We start from the raw sequence: 18,327 nt of genomic DNA, 5'->3' as shown, positions 1-18,327 counted from the left end.
ACTGTGCCTTTAAGAGCAGATGGAGGGAGGTCTTTGTGAGCATCTTGGCTGCAGTGTTTTTGTCTCCCTGTCAGAGAGAGAGAGAGAGAGCCCCTGGGCCAAAGCGTCTGTCTGAAAGGATTTCCATGTAGAGGACAGGTAAGGACAACATGCATTATAGCTACTCATATAGCAATGTTGGTTGTTTACGAGGCTTTTAGATGTGTTAACATGTATTTAAATCAACAGATTGTTATGCGGTCTTGGATTAGATTTATTTTTCTTTTGTGAAGCGTGGTCCAGCCCTTTCCTCCCTCTCTCTCTCTCCGGGGTAACGGTCTGTTTTGGGTTTATCCTTAAAAAACACCCCGCTTTGAATCATATTTTTCAACGTGGTGAGCATTCCAGAACGCTCTGGTGACATGCTTACGGGTTGGGAATTTAAACGAATATTTGTGTAATATTTTAGACTGTCCCCTATACTGCCTGTGGCTGTGCGCGTCAGTCCAGTCAGTGTGCATCATTGATAAACTCGTGCGCCGAGGAGCGCACACAATGCATGCTGTGTGGTGCGTGCTGCTATAGCAATATCACCATCATTCTATTCTAATGTACAGTAGTACAGTACACGTTTTCCTCCATTGAACGTAGCTGGTGGAAAAAAATATTATTATTATTATTAAAAGTTTCATGTTTATTAGACAATGATGCATTTGTCATGATTTGTGTAGCCTACTATATCCTATATGTTATATAGCCTATTGTTTTATTTATGCCCAACATCATTTGGCCAATGTGTGATACGTTAATGTAAAGACTCCCCCATCCATCCATAGCTGCTTTAGACTCTAGCGGGTGGGATCATGCATTGTGAGAGTTTTCATTACTTCCAGATGTGCATCAGTTTTTCTCTGCCGCTTTTTGCCCTCAAACGTGCTTGTTAAGATGGTCACCACGAATCGATGATTTAGCCCACGATGACAGCCCTTTGTGGGGATGTTGCACAATTGAGAAAAGTTGTTCTCAAAGTTACATTTTGGAGACAGACTGAATTAACTTGACACTGGGTTTGAGGCGCGCCGCGCAGCTGTTTGTCTAATCTGTCTATACTACAATACAATAATACTTGGCTCGCCTATTCTAGTAGTTTATTTGACCTAAATTAACAGCACCATTAGCAGTAGTCCTACAGCCTCTATGGCTTCGCATGATTTCAGTCCCATTGTCATATTGCTGCCCGGGGCTGGTGGTAATAGTCTCCATCTTTAGATTTGTGCTCAGTTGGAGTTTACCTTCATTAAGTTTTCTGCAGCCACACTGACTGGAGGGATGGAATGTGTCTGCCTTGTCTCACGGTGGACTCGGTTACAGCGTTCTGGACCGATGAGGGGCTCTGCGGAGGAATTCAACAGCTAGGAATGTAAAGGTTATAAACTCCACGGTGGGCCACACGCCGGGCAATTTAGATGGTTCAGCGAAACTAATGAAATTATGTCGCTGAACCCGCTGCTCCATATGTGTCAAGGGTCATTAGGGATAGGAGGACTCTTTCAGCATGCCACACTTGTCCCTTGATAGCATATTTGTTGTGACATCTTAGGCCACCCTTTTTGGACTTGAGAGCTACTTTCAAAATGACCAGCTCAACAAGATCTATACTGACCAAAATAAGTATTATTCCTTTGCTGGAAATACAGTAGTTGCATACTGTAAGACACTTAAACTAACGTTTGTGTGCAACACTTTATTGCATTGTGGGTTTGAGCTGACAGGCTCTTTTTATGTCAATCAATCAATCAAGTCACCTTAATTCAGGTGATAAATTATATATATTTTAGGGCCATGCATGGCCTGTCTTAGGCTATATATCCCATTCCCAATGGTTCTCAGTCAGACCTTTTCAGCATAACACGATTTGTGTTGTTGAAAAGTTTCACAAATAATCCACATTTTTCTAACTTTTTCAAGATAAAAAAAAATAAAAAATAGATACAGTAGGCCTGGGCCCGGCTAGCGGTCTGGACTCTGGGCACCTAGGCATAGATAGTCTTGGGCCCGGCTAGCGGTCTGGACTCTGGGCACCTATAGGCATAGATAGTCCTGGGCCCGGCTAGCGGTCTGGACTCTGGGCACCTATAGGCATAGATAGTCCTGGGCCCGGCTAGCGCTCTGGACTGTGGGCACCTAGGCATAGATAGGCCTGGGCCCGGCTAGCGGTCTGGACTGTGGGCACCTATAGGCATAGATAGGCCTGGGCCCGGCTAGCGGTCTGGACTCTGGGCACCTAGGCATAGATAGGCCTGGGCCCGGCTAGCGGTCTGGACTCTGGGCACCTATAGGCATAGATAGGCCTGGGCCCGGCTAGCGGTCTGGACTCTGGGCACCTAGGCATAGATAGGCCTGGGCCCGGCTAGCGCTCTGGACTCTGGGCACCTAGGCTGGTAATCCAGATCCCCCCCCCATCTTTCTCCCTGTTTCCTGTCAACCTATACTGTTTATCTATCAATAAAGGCAAAAAGCCCCTAAAATATCTTCAGAAAAACAAAAACAAAACAAAAACATCTACACTATAATTATCAATGTATGCATTGTGTTTTGTGAGCTTGTAGATCAGCTAATTTCAAAAATCCAATAGGGTTAAAATGGTTAAACTGATTTTGTTGCTCACATTTTTGCTGGAATGCCCCTGAACCCCCTCAAGGACTTGGGGGTCCCTGGACCACACTTTGAGAACCACTTGGCTATCCTGCACTATACTGCTAATTTAAGCCTGATTGATAGGCTACTTTGTTGCATGAAGACATCCACAATACATTGCATCGCCAGGCGTTGTGAGCTTGTAGATCTGGTATTTTTGTTTAGCTTAACGGCTTAGAACAACATTTGGAGAGACCTTTTAATATTTGTTATTATAGCCTGCTATCTCTCTATTACCATAACACTACCCCCAGAGTCCCAGACAGTGAAGTTGTCGGTTTAATTGCTATTTCATAATGATTTGTTTCTCTTAAATCTCTGGATTCTTGTTCCAACGTTGTTCCAGGATGAGTGTTGCAATGGATAAGGCCAGCCTTACACCGCCTACCCTTCCAATTAGACATGCACAAACAAAAACAATATAATAATAATAATAATAATAATAATAATAATGATGTATTTTATTTTTATTTGTATTGCATGTTTCATTCACACAGATTCTCAGAGTGCTACATAGTAAAAAAAAAACATGAAATCAATCACAAAAAGTTTAAAAAAACAGTCTCAAGCGCATAAGGATATTGCTGACTATGCTGGAAGTAACACCTTGTCAGGTTGTCAGTCTATAGCTATGCTTTTACTTATGACAAAATATAGATCTACATACCAATGAAGGGCTTAATTAATCGTCCTCTGTTTACACCAGAAGGTTTAGAAGAACAGTTTACTAAGTGAAGTAAACAGTCAGTTGCAGTTGCTGGTGGGCTGCAGCGCCCACCAGGAGATTTTGGTCAGGATTTAAGGGTTAATACCCTTACTTATTTAAATTGAGCGGGCAAACCAAACCATGTCATGTTTGCAGCGGGCATATGGTCTGATCAGGAATTTAAAGTACTACGAGCAAAAAAAATCATTATCTGCTTGACTAATCTGGTTTAATCTCCTTTAATCCGCTAATCACCTGAAAAAAAGAAGATGGACAGTTCCATTCAGCACTGCAGTGCACACCCAGCCAGCAGAATGTAGTCGTTTGGGAACGGTGGCTTCATCTGCTTTTGTAGTCTGTGTTCACAGAGGCCTTCAGATTAACCCATTAAACCTGCATGGGAAAACACCTGTGTAACCACTTTAACCATTATTTTATACTTTGGCTATTCAAAAACAGCAGATATACAAGCTCATATCGCAAATATACAGTATATTTTTACATTTACATTTTTTAATTTTTGTCCTTTAGTTTCCCTGGAAGGCTGGAACTAAATATTTTGAGATAGGGGGGTGTCTGCGGCCAAATACATATGATTACGGGGGTCCTTGAGATGAAAATGTTTGGGATAAAGCAACATAGTTTTTTTTTCTTTTTCTTTTTTTGAGTGGTGTAAACCACTCCTACAACTGGCTTTTGTGTGCAGAAAAAAATGAGCATGGTTGCTATGTTCAAAATAATTTCTGACGTAATTAAATCACACCCGGGTGAACTGGATGACCGTAGCAACCATGGTCATTTTCTCTGCACAGAAAAAGCCAGTTGTGAAATCACATCCGGGTGTGATTTCATTACGTCAGATCAGAGCTGATCAGGCTACATAATACCTTACCTTATTTCATTACGTCAGACATTACGTCAGACCACAGCTGATCATGCTATATAAAACCTTACACCACTCAGTTCACACGGGTGTGATTTTTTAGAAAACTGTTAGGATTTAGAAGACTTTTGTAGAATCGCCCTCGGGTCCTAAATGGGTTAAACCATGCAGGAAGCCATTGATGAGTTCCCTGAGAGGAAACCACTTTACTACATCAGCACCGTCTGTGAGATTACTTCCTCCACCCTGCTGTGCTGTCCCCTGGTGACACAGCAGCACACACGCTGACCTGAGCTTTGAACCCCAACACTGCTCTGACCAGCTCTCCGACACACAAACACTGCCATCTGGACTGTGTCTGCCTCCTCCCCAGACCCCAGAACCCAGAACCCCTGGCCTGCACTTCCTCAGATCTTTACAGCACTCTGTGACGCTCGTTTCTTGCCTAATCCCCATCTCCACACAGCCGCTGTACAGGAATTCTCCTCCTGTAGCTCCTTTTTATGTTTTTTCTTCTCCAGCGTCTTTGTTTGCGCGCCACTCCTCTCCTGTCCCTCGGCCCCACCCTTTTGCTCAGGCAGTTTCCTGTCGGAGGTCAGCACAATGACCAATAGCAACTGGCTTGGTGTTTATTCTGCTCCTGTTCCAGTAGAAATGTGAGCAGGCAGACCCCTCCCTGCTGGGCCTTAACGCCAGAACACTCCCTCCAGCAGACCCCTCCCTGCTGGGCCTTAACGCCAGAACACTCCCTCCAGCCCCACTAGTGCCGTCTGTTTCTCCATTCCACCACTCTTTAATGTGAAAAACAGTGACACACACACACACACACACACACACACACACACACACACACACACACACACACACACACACACACACACACACACACACACACACACACACACACACACACACACACACACACAGCCCTGTAGGGGCATGTCTCCTCCACGTCTGTGCTATGATGACTTCACTGTCACCAGTTCAACCTCCGAATGAATGAGTCACAGATACGTCATACGCGATCAACAGCACAAGAGCTTGCTGTACTATACTGTATGAGTGATGAGAGCCTCAATAACCACTTTAAATCATTTAAAAAACAGTGAAAATAGTGTCTCACTATTTCTGAAACATTTTGAAATATTTCGCGATTTATTTGTACAGTATGTTTTTGAAATATTTTGACTTTCACCTATAAATGGCATACAATAGGGACTCAACATGGTGCTGTTCTTGACCTACAGTGATGTGCACCATTCAGCAGCTTGGCATGTGAAATAACCCTCCTCCTTTCTTGATGATAATACTGTATGTCATTGCTGCCCCCACATTCAGTGCATGTGCAGCAGTTGTTCAGCAGAGAGGTTTGTAGTTTATTGATTAATTATTCATTCAGGACGACCAGTTGGCTGAATGAAGCCATCTGTGATCCAGAGTATGCATGGAGGCACAAAGACATCTGCAGACCTAGAGCTTTGCACTCCACATTTAACACAAAGACATCTGCAGACCTAGAGCTATGCACTCCACATTTAACACAAATCTCTGTTTTTTTTATCTGCATAAAGAAACAGTGAACTCATTTTTAGCTACATATACAAACAATACGTCTCACTCAGTGATTCTCTATTGTGGGTCTATTTTTAGTTTAGTGGAATCCACCAATGATTTTAATCTCTCAAGGCGTAGCCACTTTAAATCATGGGAAATGGTCTTTTGAAACCTTATTTACTTTGCTGTAGGTCAGGAGCTATTGCAAACCCATGTGTCTAATCGCTGGGATGTTCCTTAACAAGAGCAGACGAGGTCTTGGTGTCAGTGGTGGGATTTAAAATGATTCATACTGCTGGATTCCAGATCTGCGAACAGTCATGGTGTTCTCATTCGAGAAGTTTCCATCTAAAACTCTCCACTGCATTTCTTCTCGCCACCCCCTCCTCTTTCAGTCTCCCCTTTCTTTTTCTCACATTCCCCCTCTTCCCCCCCCACTCTCACTATAACGTACTGTACCATTCCCCCTCTTCCCCCCCCACTCTCACTATAACGTACTGTACCATTCCCCCTCTCCCCCCCCCCCACTCTCACTATAACATACTGTACCATTCCCCCTCCCCCCCCCCCACTCTCACTATAACGTACTGTACCATTCCCCCTCTCCCCCCCCCACTCTCACTATAACGTACTGTACCATTCCCCCTCTTCCCCCCCCCACTCTCACTATAACGTACTGTACCATTCCCCCTCTTCCCCCCCCACTCTCACTATAACGTACTGTACCATTCCCCCTCTTCCCCCCCCCCCACTCTCACTATAACGTACTGTACCATTCCCCCCCTCCCCCCCCCCCCCCACTCTCACTATAACGTACTGTACCATTCTCCTTCGCTTCCCCTTTTCTTCCCCTTCCATTCATTTGGTCTTGGCCTTCTCCTTGTTACTCTTTCTCCTTGTTACTCTTTCTCCTAGGCTAGGCGGAAGTGAGTGCGTTGTTTCTGGGTCCCCGGGGAGTAGATGGATGGAGCTGCCTTTCCTGTAACCCTTCCTCCATCAAACCTCAGACTATCACAACTGACCGGTTCCCTTTTACCTTATCTGTTTTCTGATGAGAGCCACGTGTCACAGAAGAGCAATATTGCTTTAAGTGGCACATTGAGTGCATTTTAGTCGGTCGGCATAGCCACTGTAACATTTGGGCACTTTTACACTCTCAAATGTAAATTGATACTTAAGGATTTTGCAGTGTATGGATGGGAAAATATTGTTAAACTTAGGGTCAACCCGAGGTTGATCAACATCAGTTCCAAGTTGGAGGAGATGGTTCAATTAGGAAGAGTTATGCCAGGCTCTACAGTACAGCTGTGTTTGTTGAGCCTGTGAGTCTTGTGACCAGAAGGATTCAGATATGTTGTGGTGGTGTGTATGGTTGTCTGTGTGTGTTCATCTGTGCTGTGTGGGGGAGATTGAGTTCATGCTATGTTATCTCCCATGAAGTATTTGTCTGTTACACAAGCATTTGCCTTCAACACAAGCACGTCGGTACAGCTACACTCTATTGTTCATCCAGACTACGACTTGAACAATCTTGCCATGGATAGTCAATTTTCTATGGACCGGTAATGAGGATGCATTCATAATGCAGGCCTTGTTCAGTATCTTACGTAATGAAGAGGCTGATCAGTCCGTGTGGGAGCCTCCGGGACCACGAGAACTAGACGTTGGTCACTTAACACATTTGTGCCTGCTTGTATTTCCAATTTCTGACAGTGCGTGGATGCACAACCAGGCCTCAGTAACCATTATGTTTGTTTTGAGGCTTATTTTCTTCAGTAGTTGACTCTCTCTCGTTCTCTCTCTCTCCCCGATGCCCCTCCCAGCTTTATATTAGAACCAGCTGTGGAACTGGGTCTGAATGAATGGCTCTTTGTGATTTTGGCTGTCGTTCCAGTGTAAGGGTCTGTTTCTCTCTCTCCCACCCTTGATCCCATTGGCATGACCACATTCTGAAACAATGGACTGGGCCGCATTGACACTTGTTTCGACGTTATGCAAAGGTCATGCTGTCGTCAGAGTATTTGGCTACAGAACCCCTCCGACAAAATGTCGGCCACACCATCATCATACAGTACCCTGCAAGCCGAGCCAAGGTATGAGAGTCAGGGACCATTATCACACAGCTAATCTGCTGGACATGATGATTGGTTCCAGCACAAGCTTCAACTTCATGCATGGAAGACAGTATAGTCTCTCTAGTCGTGCATATTTTAGACTATGGTCCATCATACAACATGTCTCACTGAAAATAACAGCTCTACAGGCTCACACGCCTGTGAGCTTGTAGATTTGCATTTTCTGCACACAACGACAAAGTGTAAATCGGACGACGAAGTTTAAATCCAGCTTTAGATTTGGCTTTGTCTTTAAAGGTGTGCAATGTGCAGAGCAGACCAGGGGTATTCCCATAAGGGGCGTACTGTGCATGATGCCACCACTTTTAGGAGGCTGAGACTGTGAGTCATGGAGGCAACAAAACAGAAAACATTGCTCAATGTCGTCATGGCAGGGAGGTTCCAGCCTTGGATTGATTATTCACACAGTGGGTTGTTCTGGTGGATTGAGCGATTTAGGGTGGTATAAAGCCGTGGTTCCCAAAATGGTGTGCCAAGGGCAGGCACATTGGTGTGCCCAGGCCCCTGAGTCCAGGGTGTGCCTTATAGGATTTAGTGACGACCACACATTATTATTATTGCAATATACAGACAGTATACAAGTACATTGTGTGCACTCACAGGAGTACTTAGAGTTCCTATCCTGCATGGATATGAATACAGGAGTGCCTTGAGATTTTGACTTGCCCTTTTGGTGTGGCTTGGCCTCAAAGACGTTAGAAAAGCACTGGTATTGAGTGAGGGAATGGAGCACTGGTATTGAGTGAGGGAATGGAGCACTGGTATTGAGTGAGGGAATGGAGCACTGGTATTGAGTGAGGGAATGGAGCACTGGTATTGAGTGAGGGAATGGAGCACTGGTATTGAGTGAGGGAATGGAGCACTGGTATTGAGTGAGGGAATGGAGCACTGGTATTGAGTGAGTGAGGGAATGGAGCACTGGTATTGAGTGAGGGAATGGAGCACTGGTATTGAGTGAGTGAGGGAATGGAGCACTGGTATTGAGTGACTAGTGAGGGAATGGAGCCCTGGTATTGAGTGAGGGAATGGAGCACTGGTATTGAGTGAGTGAGGGAATGGAGCACTGGTATTGAGTGACTAGTGAGGGAATGGAGGAAACTGGTATTGAGTGAGGGAATGGAGGAAAGCACTGGTATTGAGGGAATGGAGGACTGGTATTGAGTGAGGGAATGGAGCACTGGTATTGAGTGAGGGAATGGAGCACTGGTATTGAGTGAGGGAATGGAGCACTGGTATTGAGTGAGGGAATGGAGCACTGGTATTGAGTGAGGGAATGGAGCACTGGTATTGAGTGAGGGAATGGAGGACTGGTATTGAGTGAGGGAATGGAGCACTGGTATTGAGTGAGGGAATGGAGCACTGGTATTGAGTGAGGGAATGGAGCACTGGTATTGAGTGAGGGAATGGAGGAAATGGAGGAAAGCTTCTGTGTGTGGATCTGGATTCATCTTGGCTGGTTTACTGCGTCACATTGTTTTGATTGTGTTGATTCAACCCAGAAAGTGTCAAATGAAGTGCATTCTTTTTCTGAGTAGGGAAGTTATTATGATTGTCATCTATTCTAATGCAGTGGTTCTCAAGTTCCTTCTCAGGCTGTGACCCTCCCAAAATAATCATAATTGAAGTGGGGACCCCCCCCACACACACACACACACACACACACACTGATAAGCACTTGGAATGTAGGAGTTGAGGTATAACATTTTCGGTTCCACAGATAAATATTGCAAAAATAGCCGATCTACAAGCTCAACACTCACTGCCTCCCACCGGCGCAGTGAGCTTGTAGATCGACTATTTTCGAAACCTTTGCCTATTTCTTGTATTATTTGACAATTTGGTTTGGTAGTTGTTTGATTACATTTGATGCAGTAATGGTCACAAAATTCCTTAAATTGTCACTTCACTGTCACCCCCCCCAAAAAAACAAACAAACAAACAAACAAACAAAAATGAAATACAAATAAATACAAATAAATAAAAATCAAGTGGGGCCCACAGGTTGAGAACCACTGATATAATGGGGGTATTATATTAGTCGTGTCTCAGTCAGTCAAAAAAGAAAACATGGCATCATTCAGACACTCTGGAATGTTTTCCTGGATTTGCAACCTGTATTTGTTGTAGTAGCCGGGCTTTGTGCAACCTCTCATAAGTCAGACTTCAAGGTGTTTTTTATCCTCCTGATGACAGGCCTACACACCTTTTAATGGAGTCTTAAGCCACTTTTATACACCGATCCTGCAATAGCGGTGTGAAGAAGAGCTGTCGTTAATGCCAGCTTTGCTTTTTACACAAACACACCAAACAAAGACTCCCCCATGTGTGTGCTTTAACCTGATGAGTAACACAGACATTCATTGATGGACTGCTTTACATGACACTTGTTAATACTTCCAAGAAAGACCGTCTGGAAAAGTGTGCGTGAGTGAGTGGCACAAACCATTGGATCAATCACCTCCACATGTCTTGTGCACACTGCCAGTAGGCCAAGGAAGTACATATTTCCCCCCATATACTTAGAGTGTGTGAATAGTATTATTCACATTTTCTGAATTTGTAATCTCTGTTCCACTGGCACATTTGGACAAGACCGACGTCATCAGCATTACGTCAGAAATCCACAGGAAAGTCACGCGGTCGTTAGTTCCCGTCTTCTTACTTTAATAATACTAATGATAATAATGCATTTTATTTATAAAGCGCTTATAAAGTGCTACAAGGTTAAAAGCATGGCAAAAGAAATAAAATAAAATACAATAAAAGAAGCGTAAGCAACATCATAATCAGTAAAACATGTTAGGGAAAAGCTTTCTTAAAAAGGTGGGTCTTAAGTCCATTCTTAAAAGAGTCAGTGGACTGTGGTTCTCTCAGGTGAGTAGGGAGAGACTTCCACAGACATGGGGCTGTGTGACAGAAGGCCCAGTCGCCCATGGTGCGGAAGTTGGTGTGGGGGACAGGGAGAAGATGGGTGTCGGAGGAGCGGAGGCTTCGAGTGGCGGGTTTACTTTTACGACTTTAAAGTTATCATCATTTCAGTAGCTACACAACAACATGTGTTTACTCTTACGGGTCCATCCATTTCTACACTCTACAGTTAAATGAACGTTTTACTGTGTCAGTGATTCCCAACCTGTGGCCCGGGGCCCAGAGGTTGGCCGTGAGGATATTGCAAGTGGTCAAGACTCAAAACACTATGATTTTAATGATCACATGACATTGACAGGAAACAACAAATAGTTCCATTGATCCAAGCCGGAACACAATCGATTGATTGATCGTTGATATAAACATGCTCTGAAAATGCAAACGGGCCGTCCGAACCGTCAGATGGGTTCACTTCACCCTGATCCACACAGGTTTGGGAACCACTGGTGTAGAACTCTCACAACCAAAACAATATCGGAAAATATGTCCTGATCCCTGTTTTATTGTGGTTTCCCCCAGGTGCGGGCCGTAGAAGACAGAGTGGAGAGAAGTGAAGCCAGAGCGAGGAGACTGGGGCGGACACATCCTATCCCTGCAGCTTGGGCAGCTGGTAAGAAGCGGAAAATAAATCCCCCTTTTCCTAATTCATAAACCATTCCCAAAGTTGTTCAGAATAGCGATTGCCAAATGCGGAGACTTTGGTAATGGAGTGGAAAAAATCAGACGATTTTTGTTGGGAAGTGCAAAGAGTGGCATATCTTTAACACCGCAATCCTCAGGTTTTAATCTCCCTGTCACAGGCAATGAAAACGGGTTGATATGTGTGAACCGGGACAACTTTAAATTAAGCTCGCAGACGTCTCGACACATTAAAGACATAACTCCTGTTCCGTGCCCGTAATTTACAGCCATTATTTTTAGATCTCTGCTGCTTAACAGTTAAGGAGGCTTATACTGTGCAATGCCGAAGCTTGCTTTCACATGATGAATCAGCCCGTCAATTTCGCAGCCGTTGGAACTTGAGAGGATCAAAGAACCCACTATGTAGTGACATCCAAAAGGGACATGGCGGAGACATATAATTTGCGCTGGATGACCTGTACCCACCCCTAGGGGTTTGTTAATCTTAATGGTGCTGGGGTTGGGGGGGAGAGGGGAGGGGAGGGGGCCAGGCCATGTTAACTTCCGTCAGTATGGAATGTAGCAGTGGGAGGGTGGAGGGTGGGGGAGAATATGGGGCTGAGTGTGGGACAAGGCATTTCTCCTGGAGGAGTCTGAGGGAGGCGAGGCGCGGGCTGAAGAATGGGAGACTGGAGTTGGGGAGGGAGGGGGGTTACACTGGTTTCAGTTCCCCGTCATTTCAAAGGAACACTGTTTGAGTGCCTTGAGAGAGGGAGGAAAGTCATCCATATAGCGCACACACATACACAGATTGCAACTGACTATGAATCAAACATAACTCCAACCCCTAACCTCAGATGTCTAATCCTATCCCAAACCTCAACCCAAATCTTTCCCTAATTGTAAGTCTGTAAATCCAAATGTTTTTTATAACCACAAAACAAGCATTTCTCTTGTGAGGAGTGATGAGGACCAGGAAAGGTCCCCTCCTCACAATGTAGATTTCTCACTAGACTTGTGGGGACATTTGGCCCCAAGTACACTCTCTCTCTCTCTCTCTCTCTCTCTCTCTCTCTCTCTCTCTCTCTAACTCACTCTCACTCTCTCTCTCTCTTTCTCTCACTCACTCACACACACGTGCACGCGCACGCACGCACGCACGCACGCACGCACGCACGCACGCACGCACGCACGCACGCACGCACGCACACACACACATGGGAGAGTGCACAACGATGCACACACACACACCTCAAAGTATAAGACCCGATGAGGCGCAGGCAGATGCAGAATGGTATATGGGGCAAGAGAACGGTCCTCACAGAGAGACTATAAAGAGGTGTGAGATATTGAAAGCAGAGCCTGGTGTCAGAGCCACAGATCTGGACGTACAGTACTGCACGTAACAAAACAATGAAACGTTACGGTGTCAGAGCCACAGATCTGGACTACAGTACAGTACCAGTAATATTAGACGACTCTGATTATAAGACTACCCCCATTTCAAGAATTCAAGACTCATTTGTGGAAAAAGAACATTGAATGTCAAATAGTCTAGTCCCCGATTATAATACGACCCCGTTTTTCTAGGATATTTCCATTGGAAAAAAACAGCACAATAGGGTACTGCACGAGTGCACATAACAAAACAATGAAACGTTTACGGGAAGCGGCAAAGACAGAGGGAAGGAGAGGAAGTGGATGATGGCCGTCATTTCTCAGGGATGGGATGTTTGGGTCATTTTCGTGTAGCTGAACCACAGACTAATTATATCTCATGAACTGTCCTCCACCCTCTTGTACCACACACGCACGCATGCATGCGCGCGCACACACACACACACACACACACACACACACAATGGTGTAAAAGTAACTACGGTAAGTACATTTACTCAAGTACTGTAATTTTATGTATTGTGTAGGCTATTTCCAATGTTCAATACTTTTACTTCTACTCCACTATGTCTCAGAGGAAACTATTGTACTTTTACTCTTATTTTAAAACTTCAGTTCTAGTTACTTTGCAGGTATAAATTATTATATTATAAAACTTACATTAACCACTTTAGCCCTATATTGCACCTAGGCTATTTGACAATAGACTATCAACAAGCACACAATGTGATGCATTGTGAGTGTGTAGATCTGCTAACATTTTTGTACTTCAAGTATATTTTGATGCCCATACTTTACTATACACAGGCCTTTTACTATTCTTATATTGTGGTGTTGCTACAGTACTTTGACTTAAATAGAATATCTGAGTACTTCTTCCACCACTACACACACACACACACACACACACACACACACACACACACACACACACACACACACACACACACACACACACACACACACACACACACACACACACACACACACATGCTCTCTCTCTCTCTCTCTCTCTCTCACACACACACACACACACACACACACACATCCACACATGCCCTCTCGCCCTCAGCCGCTCCCCTCTCCAGTCTGTCATTCTCTCACTTTCTCACACATGTAGTGACGCCCTTTCCCACAACACGCTACATATCTGCCACTCATATCATCCCAACATGCCACATGCACTGTATCTGCCACTCTCACATCCCCTGACAAGAGTATTTATACACCGACAAAACCAACACTGATGAACGCTCCACTGTAAATCATTCTGTGTGTAATGGTGTTCTAAATATTCTATTTATGAGAATACAAATAAATGGAATGGACACATTTGTCATCGCCATGCTGGGTTGTGAGGTGAACATTATTTGTCAACTAACCCTTTGTCACGGACATAGAAATGAGCAATAATATTACCAGGCAGAAACGCATAACGAGCTAGCCCTAGTATACTACTGTATAGTACAGTGGTCAAGGGACCTTCGTTCGTTCGTTGAAGGTGGTCTGTAACTCTGAGAGTCAGTGTACCAATGGAACAGTGGCGTGCACAGACATTTAGAGGGGCAGGTGCTCAAGTGAAAAAAAGGGCACCTTGTGCAGCGCGTGGAACCGGCCGGTTGCCTTAATAGTGTGAGATGTATAGATTGTGGGGCCTAAATAGAAGCTTTTTATCAAGAATTGATCAATGTCACCATGGTCCACATACTGTACAGTGTACGGTAAGTACATTTACTCAAGTACTGTACTTAAAATTTTATGTATAGTGTAGGCTATTTCCAATTTTCAATACTTTTACTTCTACTCCACTATGTCTCAGAGGAAACTATTGTACTTTTACTCTTATTTTAAAACTTCAGTTCTAGTTGAACAAGGTCAAGTCATTGCCACGGGGGCTATGTGCGTGACATCCCGTAAGTTATGCAGGAACGCCTACCGAGTGGCAAAAATCTACTTCCTGGCCTTGACAGACAGCCCATACATCCAAACAGAGATGTCCTATCTGATTGCATTAAACAACATTAAACTCACTTTGCAACTCGATTTGCCACTCACTTTATGCATGCACTGATGACCACATTTCCTCCATATAAAGCAGTGCAATCGCTTCAAGCAGTATATTTATTTATTTATTTTATTTTTTTGACAATTATTTGGAGGATAAGCCCCTTGAGATGCATCATCTCGTTTTCGAGGCCGTCCTCAATTTAACAGAGTGACGTAACGTTCTCCAGCTGTATAGGCACATACAGTACATAGTGTTTAAGTGTGCACTACGTGTGAGGCGGGCGGTGTTGCTGAGAGAGGCTCGATGAAGGGGCAGTGATAGAGAGAATTACACCGGGACATTAAAAGGACTTCAGAAATACCAAGTCGGTTCAGTCAGTGTTTCCAAGTGCCCCAGTTTCCACAAACGAGCAAGCACTGATGACGGTCACAAGATGGAGAGAAGGAGAGAGACAGAAACAGAGGGAGAGAGAGAGACTAGTGAAAGAAAGGGGGAGAGGGGAGAGAGAGAGCCAGGAAGAGAGAGAGAGATAGAGGGAGGGAGAGGGGAAAGAGAGACATAGTGGGAGAGAGAGAGAGAGAGGAGGGGGGAGAAAGGGAAAGAGATGGGGGATGGGGAGACAGAGATAGTGGGGGAGAGTGATAGAAGGGAGGGATGGATGGAGAGAATAGAAACGTAGTTCTTGCCAGTGGTATAAAAAAAACTGAGCGTGAACTGAGGCGAACCAAGAATGTTCTAAAAGCGACGTGACGTGAGACAGGTCCCATATCTTTAAAGACAGTATACGTAACGATGCCCCAGCGGCCAGCGTTACATCTGCAGTTCCCACAGACCAATGACCTAGAAAGTTAATCTTTAGTGGGGAGGTACATAGATTCAAAGGCATGGCTTTGAGTTCGTGACACCTTGGCTGGCACTTCTGTACTGTATGTTGGCATCTATCTGGTATGGGCAGTAAATGTTTATACGAAATCAAAATGACCGTGACTTTCTGATATGCACAGTCAATCCTCAGGGAGTGTCCCTTTACAGGTCCATTTGGCAGTGGTGGGAAAAGTACTCACATTTAGAAATACTTTGTTACAAGTCCAGAATTCAAAATGTACCTAAAGTACCAAAAAAAAGTATTATAATCAAAACAAAGTAACTAGTAACTAAAGTTTTTAAATAAATGTAGTGGAGTAAAAGTAAAAGATTTGGATCTGAGATGTAGTAAAAATAAAAGTATTGGAAATTGGAAATACTCAATTAAAGTACAAATCCCTCAAAGTTTCACACACAGTACCTAAGTTACTTTCCACCACTGCTATTTGGGTCCGTTTTCTACACTCTTGGAGTTCAGTAAACAAAGAGGATTTGACTGATCTCTCCATAATGGATTTGAAGCTCTAGAGGAACATTTTAATGGGAATCATCCAGTGAGCAGTAAGCCCTGAATGATTAATACTTTTGTTGCACGCTGGTGTCCCTGGCCGAAAATAGCAGATCTACAAGCTCACAAAATCGGGCTTGAGTAAAGCGTTGGGGCTTGAATGTGATGCGAATCAGGCTTGAATAAAAGTGAACTAGAGCTCGACGATGAAAGGGCAAGCGGAGACCGTGACCTGCTGAAAACCTCCTGCACATCATCTGACATCAAAGAGAGGCCGAAAGAGAGAAGACACAAGCTAGAAAATCAGAGAGGGGAAGTACAGAGGAAACATAGTGGAGAGATAGAGTGTGTGTACAGTTAGTATGTGTGTGTGTGTGTGTGTGTGGGGGGGGGGGGTTAAAAAGGGGCTAGAGAGTGTCTGTAAACCCTAAATTGAGACACGGGGATAGCATGGACAAAGGATTCCTAATAAGGTTGTAACTGGCAGCCTCAAAGCGTCGGTCCTAGAATAAGCTGCCAGGAAACTTTCCCCTGCATGTAACTCTTCTCTTCTGTGAACACGGAGAGCAGAAACAAACAGGCGACTAGATGGCCTGTATTCAGAGAGAACCAATGTGTCATGATGACTAGTGGAGGGTACAGGGCTATCTTTGACCCAAAAAACAAACATTGATGGGTATAGGATACGTATATAGACTTTGTGCATAATGTTTCGTGTATAAAAGGATCTCCAGTTTAGCACTATAGTCATGTCCTTCTAGTTTCCATTAGGCTCACACTGTATTTGTGTTTGCCATAATTTTTGATGTTGGTGTTATGCACACACACACACACACGCACACATGCGCGTGCACACACACATACACACGCACGCATGCACGCGCGCACGCACTCACACACACACACACACACACACACACACACACACACACACACACACACACACACACGCACACACACACACACACACACACACACACACACACACACACACACACACACACACACACACACACACACACACACACACACACACACACACAAATTGTTCAAGGCTGCTCGGTGGAGGAGGGAGGGGTTTTGGCTCTTGCCTGTGATTGGCAGAGGTACAGTAGGGGGAGTGAATCACGATACTATACATGCAGTGATTGGATTTTGGGCCCTGATTAGATTATTGATTCACTGAACATGGGATGGGTTGCATCACATGAGGCGGCAGCACATGATAACAACACATCCGCTGGGAAGCTGTCCAAGCAGGGCAGAAATAAAGAATGAACTGTACCAAGGTGTACAGTAGCTCTTACAATACTTTGCATTTCGTTGTTGTTATCTCCTCATTCTATCTTGTTTTGTGTAAATGTTGTGTTGATTAAATGCCATACTTGATCACACTACAGCGTCACCCGAACACATCGAAAACAAGCTAGAAACGTGGCGCAAAGTGACGCATTTTGATCTTGTTGATCTGCTACTTTAATTATTTATTTTATTTGAACCCTGAAAAGTAACAGGGTTGGACATGTGAGGTTTCCACTCAACAGAGGTTTTTCCACCTAAATGTTGGTCTTCTGCTTTCCTCTGCTTCCAGAGGTATGGGAACACTGCAGCCCAGTCGTTCTCAAACAGTGCGCCAATTTTGTGGGATTTTGTGAAAACCACACATCATCATTTTTACACACAAAGTGTGAAAGTAGTAGCTTTATCTACAAGCTCATCGCATTGCAATGCGTTGAGGGTCACATGCATTGTGAGCTTGAAGATCTGCTATTTCGACAGTCTGTGTTTTTAATAATCGTTCATTCATTCTTCCGCACCACTGATTCTTAGTAATTAAGTAATTTTATCTGTCTGTTCGCAGGTGAGAATTTGTGGGTGATTGAGTGAGTGACAGCCACCGGCTCATTATGGCTCAGGTGCTGCATATGGACCCCGGCTTCCCAGGTACTGTACAACTCACATTTTGCTAGTGTCGGACAGAAACCTCCATATTCTTACGTTTTTTGAACAGTGTCAAGCAATAGTAGCAAAAAAATAGCTGACTTC

The 18,327-nt window shown here is 44.3% G+C and overlaps 1 protein-coding gene across 3 annotated transcripts in view; it reads left to right on the top strand.

Annotated features, from left to right (window-relative positions):
* Positions 1-81: 81 nt before the first annotated feature.
* Positions 82-18,327, top strand: part of kank2 (KN motif and ankyrin repeat domains 2) — a 30,960-nt gene continuing 12,714 nt past the window's right edge. For all 3 annotated transcript variants that reach the window (XM_079519422.1, XM_079519423.1, XM_079519421.1), the window contains exons 1-3: positions 82-138; positions 11,402-11,492; positions 18,143-18,225. In XM_079519422.1, coding sequence (XP_079375548.1) covers positions 18,189-18,225 — 37 coding nt within the window. In that variant the 5' untranslated portion in view covers positions 82-138; positions 11,402-11,492; positions 18,143-18,188. The remainder of the gene's footprint in view (positions 139-11,401; positions 11,493-18,142; positions 18,226-18,327) is intronic.

Source organism: Electrona antarctica (genome assembly GCF_951216825.1).
Source record: "Electrona antarctica genome assembly, chromosome: 14".
Taxonomy (NCBI): Eukaryota; Metazoa; Chordata; class Actinopteri; order Myctophiformes; family Myctophidae; genus Electrona; species Electrona antarctica.
This window is presented reverse-complemented; position numbering and strand designations above follow the sequence as displayed.